At 68.0% G+C, this 6,540-nt stretch overlaps 1 protein-coding gene across 1 annotated transcript in view; it reads right to left on the reverse strand.

Annotated features, from left to right (window-relative positions):
- Positions 1-317: 317 nt before the first annotated feature.
- Positions 318-6,540, reverse strand: part of LOC121020182 (cohesin subunit SA-2-like) — a 14,265-nt gene continuing 8,042 nt past the window's right edge. The window contains exons 6-13 of the mRNA XM_040460134.1: positions 5,601-5,704; positions 4,069-4,161; positions 3,889-3,978; positions 2,550-2,756; positions 1,435-1,511; positions 939-1,026; positions 485-683; positions 318-423 (exon numbers count right to left, since the gene is read on the reverse strand). Of these exons, the coding sequence (XP_040316068.1) occupies positions 561-683; positions 939-1,026; positions 1,435-1,511; positions 2,550-2,756; positions 3,889-3,978; positions 4,069-4,161; positions 5,601-5,704 (782 nt within the window). The 3' untranslated portion in view covers positions 318-423; positions 485-560. The remainder of the gene's footprint in view (positions 424-484; positions 684-938; positions 1,027-1,434; positions 1,512-2,549; positions 2,757-3,888; positions 3,979-4,068; positions 4,162-5,600; positions 5,705-6,540) is intronic.

The raw sequence follows: 6,540 nt of genomic DNA on the forward strand, positions 1-6,540 counted from the left end.
CCCCCCCCCCCCCCCCCCGCCCTGCCCCGTCTGTCCTTCATCATGAGGAATTAGAGTTGAACGTTTCCACGCAGCCATAAATACGGGCCCAAACACGGCTGGCTTCAAACTACCCTTGGTTTGGCCAGCAACCAAGGTCAAGGGTCCCACCCAGCAAACACGGGGCAGGTGCTCAGAGAGGATCTCAACCTAGCTCCCTGTGGCGGGCGGACAGGTTGGAGGGCCGTGTCGGCCGAGGCCCAAGGTCAGCTCTTGGGTCAGATCCCAGGAGCCCAGGCCCGACCCCAGGGTGACACACGCTAGGCAGTGGTGGGGGCGGATGCCTGTCGAAGTGGTGACCCTGTCCCCTGTCCCCAGCCTGCCGCATCCGTCACAGACAACTGGAGTCCACGTACCCGCACGTGCCGCCCCACCGCCCCCCACCTGCCTACACCTGCGCCTACTCCCCCACCGCCCCTCACCTGCCCCCCACACCGCCCCTCACCTGCCCACACCTGACCCTGCCCACACCTGCACCGGTCCCTCACCTGCCCACACCTGCCCCCACCACCACCTCTTACCTACCCATACCCGCACCGGACCCCTCCCAGCCCCTCACCCACCTGAGGCGGCAGCCGGTCCGTGGCTGCAACGATCTGCCACAGGAGTGCATAGTAGGTGCACTGCAGCGCACAGTGGATGACCTACGGGACACAAGACCTGTCATGGAGTTGGGGACACGGACAGGACACCCACCTGTGGACGCTGCTCTGCACAAGACCCCGAGCCCTCACCGGGACCTGCTTCCCCCCCCCCGACCTCTCCCCCCAGCCCCAGGACCCTCCTCCCCAGGATCCTTCCTTCTCCCCAGGACCTCCCACCTCCCTGCACCTCAGGACCCACTCTCGCCCCGGCACCCTCCTCCCACCGGCGCCCTCCCCTGACCCCGTGGCCCTCACCTCGGTGGGCATGCTGCCCTGGTGCCTGCGCAGGGTCAGCAGACTGTCCATCTTCTCGTACAGGTTCCAGCTGCTCAGGTCATGCGTGCTGACCAGAAACGGGGCTCTCAGGGCGCACCTCGGCCCGGGACCCCAGCGTCCCCGAGGTGAGCCGCCCACGCCCGGTCAGCAGCCCCCGGAGCCACAGGACCAACTCCCGGCAGACCGAGGGGCATCCGCCCCAGATGGCTGAGGCGGCCCCTCCGGGATTCCACGGCGCGGGCGTGGCCGAGGCGGTCCCAGCTCCTGCACACGTGGCTCAGGGCCCCAGACAGGCAGGACGGGCTCCCGGGGAACCCGCAGCCACCCGGCCCACCCCGGGGACACACCTGAGGCTCTGAACCCCCCTCGCCTCACCCGGGACACAGGAACGCGGCTCAGAGTGAGACAGTGGGCACGTTGCTGGGGGGTCACGTGTGCCCCCCGCCGAGGGAGCCGGCCGTGTCACCCCACTCACCTGTAGAAGGCCACCAGCCTCCGCAGCGTCGAGCAGATGCGACCCATCTCGTGGTGTCCCAGGAACTGGCCTTGTTTCTACACAGCAGGGCGAGAGCAAAGGGGTGGCCGCCTGACACGTGCGTCCCGGGCGGGGCTCCTGGGGCGCTGGCTTCGAGCCGGCCCGCCATCCTAGGAGCCTCCTCTCTTGCTACTTCCTGGAAGGCGGCTCTTTAAATTCTCGGATCGGGACGTGGTACCCCAGGCCACTCTGCCTCCAGCCTCGCAGAAAAGGGGGGGGGGGGGGGGGCCAGCCCCCAAACCCGCGTGCGCGGACGCCGAGAAGAACGGAAATGACCCGAGATCTGCCGTCTCCCAGCACTTCAGGCGTGGCCCCGTGAGGAACCCGCTACAGGAACTAGATTTCCCACTTGGCAGCGGGCAGAACACACAGGGGAGCGTGTCGCTGACCCCCAGCCCCCCCCCCCCAAATTCATGGCAGGCCCTCGGCTGGGGGCCGCAAGAGGAACCGGGAGCCCCGCCTGTGGCGACGGGTCCTCAGAAGGAAAGTGCCCAAAGCGGGGCTGGACACCTGGTCCACAGGTCACGTGGCCCTCGGCCCGTCGGTGCCAATAAAGTTTTATCGGCACACGGCCCAGTCACGTGATACGTGTGCGCTCTCGGACTACCCCACCCCGGAACAGGATGACCCCCAAAAGTGCTCGCGACGTGCCGCTTTACAGAAACCCTCTGCTTGAGCAGAGCCACAGCCTCGGTCAGACTGGGTCCTCTGTGGGCTCACGGGGCTCCCCTGGGGGAAAGTGAGGCCCATGTGTGACCCCCCCCCCACATCTCCCCACTCCCAGGGGACAGAAGCCCCCACCGGAGGTGCGGGGTGAACGGCAGGGGCGCAGAGAACCCACCCTGCGTCCCCAGAGACCCAGAGCCGGTCCCCGGGTTCGCCGGGCCGACCCCCAACAGGCGCCTGACGACGAAACGCCCAGGGCCGAGGCCGAGCGTCCTCGCCGGCGCGTGGCCCGCCTCGGTGGAGGTCTCCCCACCCCGCGCGACACGCCGCACACCCACGCCCGCTCGCCGACACCTCCGCGTCTCCACGCCCGCCCCCACGGCCGGCACCTCGTGTTGGAGGAACACGTCGAGCAGCGGCGTCAGCGCGTCCACCAGCATGTCCACCAGCCGGCTGCAGGCGGGGGCGGCCTGGCAGTGGGCGGAGCCCCCCTCGCAGCAGTAGGCGCCGTAGGCGCGGGCACAGGCCTCCAGCACCGCCACGTCCGAGTGCCGCTGCACGAGGCAGTCCAGCTCCAGCAGGGCCGAGTCGAGGTCCTGGGGGCGGGGGGGGGGGGGGCCCCCCCCCCCCCGGGCCCGGGGCCCGGGGCCCCGGGGGGGGGGGGGGGGGGGGGGGGGTGGTGGTTGGGGGTCGTGGCACCGAGGGAAGGGGTCAGGAGGTCGTGGGGTCATGGCAGTGAGGGGAAAGGTCGGGGGTCATGGCACCAAGGGAGAGGGGTCGGGAGGTCGTGGGGTCATGGCACCGAGGGGGAGAGGTCAGGGAGGTCATGAGGTGGAGGGGGAAAGATTCGGGGTCAAGGTCATGGCATCGAGGGGAAAGGTCGGGGAGGTCAGAGAGTCAAGGAGGAAAGTGCCAGGGAAAGGTCAGGCTATCGAGGGGGGAAAGCCTGGGGATGCCTGGGTCAAGGGGAAACGTCATAGTTCAGAGGGTTGAGGGATGAAGGGCCAGGGAGAAGATCAGAGGTGAGGGGAGGAGGTCATGAGCCAAAAGAAAGGGCCAGGTGGGGTCAATGAGGGGGACGTGGGGCCAAGAGGAAGAGGTCACGGGAACTGTGAGTCTAGGTGTCTGGACCCTCCCACCACTATGGGTGATGGCTGCACCTGCGGTGGGGACAGCGTGGGCAGAATGTTCCAGTAGCCGCCTGGGTCCCCAGGGTCCCCCTCAGATCCCACCTCTCCTGCCCCCCGCCCCGACCGTACCCACACGCAAGGCACAACACACAAGCTCCCGGGGGCTTTACCAGTTTCTGTGCCCACGGTCACCCTGACGACCAGACCCCAGGGCGCCACCCAGAACCAGGCATCTGACCTTCACGCCATGAAAACTCAAGACAGCGGTCGGTGCCTCTGTCTTCACAGCCCTGCCGGGCCTGCCCTGTCATCGGGCCCCACCACCCACCCTGAGCTGCAGGGAGGCATCGACCAGGTGACCCAGACACCCCCAGACAGGGCCCGGGCCACCGCCCTGGACAGGGGGACGCTCCACCAGCACAGACCAGCACGAAAGAGCAGCCTCGGGGGGGCGTGACGCCCCAGGCCTTGGGAAGGTGGCAGGACACAGGGACAGACGATGTGGTGGCCGCCGTGCCCCACGCCTGAAGCCTGGGGAGGGGGAAGGCGGCCCCCACGGGCAGAATGCAGGGGGGAGGGGCGGAGTCCCGTGACTCACCGAGCCCAGGCCGTCCTTGTCATACACGTCCAGGTTGCAGTACTGCGGGATCTGCAGGAGGGGCGTCACCTTCTCCTTGTCCGCGGCAAACTGCCCACAGAGCAGGCGTGAAGGGGGGGCCTTCCTGGCCTCCCCGCGCCCCCGCCGCCTCCCCGCCCCGGGGCCTTCCCCGCTCCGCACCTTGGACAGCAGCTGGGGCAGCACCTTCACAAAGTGTCGGCTCATGCTGGCACGCTCACGCCAGCGGCGGGTCCCGTCCACCTCCCTGGAGGCCTGTGGGCAGAGCGAGCGTGGCCTGAGCCCACGGCCGACCCGTGTGAGTCTCATGGTGGCCCTGGGACCGGCCGACACGGGCCCAGATCACACCCAGGCAGCGCTGCCCCGTGCACGTCACAGGTCTGGCTCCAGATTGCCACTCCGGGGTTTTGTTCCACACACGCTGGTTCACGTGCATGGAAACGGTCAAGAAAACGGAGTCGTCTCCCCCCAGCTCACGCCTTACGGCGCACCCTCATCCAGTAGGACTGGGGTGTCGTTAAAAAGAGACATCAGAGAACAGAGCCAGACACATGCACGGGGGAGAACGTGACAGTCACATGAAAATGGAAGCAAGTACAGCACGGATGTGGCCAAAAGCCCAGGGGCGCCCGGAGCCCCAGAAGCTGGAAGAGGCAGGAAGGACCCTCCCCTGGAGCCTCTGGAGGGAGCCCAGCCCTGCCTGGATCTCTGTGGTCCTGCCCCCCCCGGGTCTCAGTGGCCCTGCCCTGCCTGGATCTCAGTGGTCCTGCCCCCCCTGGGTCTCAGTGGTCCTGTCCCACCTGGATCTGAGGGGCCCTGCCCTGCCCTGCCTGGATCTCAGTGGCCCTGCCCTGCATAGATTTCAGCGGCCCTGCCCTGCCTGGGTCTCCATGGTCCTGCCCCCCCTGGGTCTCAGTGGCCCTGCCCTGCCTGGATCTAAGTGGCCCTGCCCCTCCTGGATTTCAGTGGCCCTGCCCCGCCTGGGTCTCAGCGGTCCTGCCCCTCCTGGGTCTCAGTGGCCCTGCCCTGCCTGGATCTCAGTGGTCCTGCCCCTCCTCAATCTCAGCAGCCCTGCCATGCCCGGATCTCAGCGGTCCTGTCCTCGTGGATCCCAGTGGCCCTGCCCTGCCTGGATCTCAGGGGTCCTGCCCTGCCTGGATCTGGCCGCCCCTGCCTGCCTGGATGTCAGACTCCTCTCCTCCAGAGGTGGGGCAGGACGCCCAACCCCTGTGGTCCTAGGTCCCCCCGGGTGTGATCTGTCCCAGCAGCACCAGAGACCCACACAGAGACGATTCGGGGGTTGGCTGACACTGCCGTGTCTGGTGTGAACCAGGCGGGGGGACTGTGGGGTGCCCCCCCGGGGAGGCGGACGGCTCACACGGGAACAGCTGGCAGAGGGCTGGTAGCGGCAGGAGGGGCGGGCAGGAGCTGGGAGGCACAGTCAGCGAGACCTACCTGGGTGGGCGGGAGCCCCGCCCACAGAGCCAGCGGCCCAGTGAGCAGCTAGCGTGCCAAGCACAAGGCAGCAAGCGATCGCGTGGCCGCGCGGGTGGGGGTGGGGGAGCCCCACGAGCCCGAGGCCGCAGCGGGCACCCCCAGAGCCCCGGCACTGACAGCAAGGGCGCAGCAGCCACAGCGCAGCGGTCAGCACAGGGGACGAAGCGCATCCGGGCGGGGGCGGGGGTGGCACTGACTCTCTTGCCCAGTTCGCGGCCAGCAGGGGGGTGGCCCTCTGCGGCCTGTCGCACGGCGGCCACGAGGATCTCGATGAGGACTCTCTCCTGCTGGCTCGTCAGCGCTGCAAGGAGACGGGGTCCGGTCAGCGCCCTCCGAGCCTCACGGGGACACACGGTGCTCTGGCCGCCGCAGGGCTCTGAGGGGCCTCGGGGAGCCCGGCGCGGGGCGAGCGTGGTGGGGCCCCCGGGCACAGCCACAGGCCGACGGCTCGTGGGCTCAGTGACACACAGACCAGAGCCCCCGGGGCCAGCCCTCCGCTCAAACCGCACTCAAAGGGACCCCCTGTCACCCGTTCAGGTCAACGTGGGACCTGGCGCTGGCCCGGGCTGGGACAGACGCACACGTCCTCAGGGCAGCACCCGATGGGACCGCAGACCGGGGTTCACCTGGCTTTGCCCCAAAATGCTAGCACGCGGGTCTAAAACCATCCAGCGGACCACACGTCTGCTCACGGAGCGTTCTGCACTGGCTTTCGCTCCAAAGTCACACCCACGCGGAACCTCACAAAGGGACCTTGTGGGAAAATTGAATCTTTGCACATGTGATTAAGTGAAAGACCCAAGATGAGGTCAGCCTGGATGAGGGTGGCCCTAACCACAGTGACAAATGTCCTTATAAGAGACAGAAAACGACACAGACACAGAAGAAGCCCTGTGGAGGCGCGGGGACAGACAGGAGGGACGCAGCCACAATCCCAGGGACGCCTGGAGCCCCAGAAGCTGCAAGAGGCAGGAAGGACCCTCCCCTGGAGCCTCTGGAGGGAGCACAGCCCTGCCTGGATCTCCATGGTCCTGCCCTGCCTGGATCTCAGAGGCCCTGCCCCTCCTGGATCTCAGCGGTCCTGTCCTTCCTGGATCTCAGCAGTCCTGCCCTGCCTGGATCTCAGTGGCCCTGCCC

This window comes from Herpailurus yagouaroundi, unplaced genomic scaffold, assembly GCF_014898765.1.
Source record: "Herpailurus yagouaroundi ecotype Mexico unplaced genomic scaffold, PumYag 248, whole genome shotgun sequence".
NCBI classification, from domain to species: Eukaryota; Metazoa; Chordata; class Mammalia; order Carnivora; family Felidae; genus Herpailurus; species Herpailurus yagouaroundi.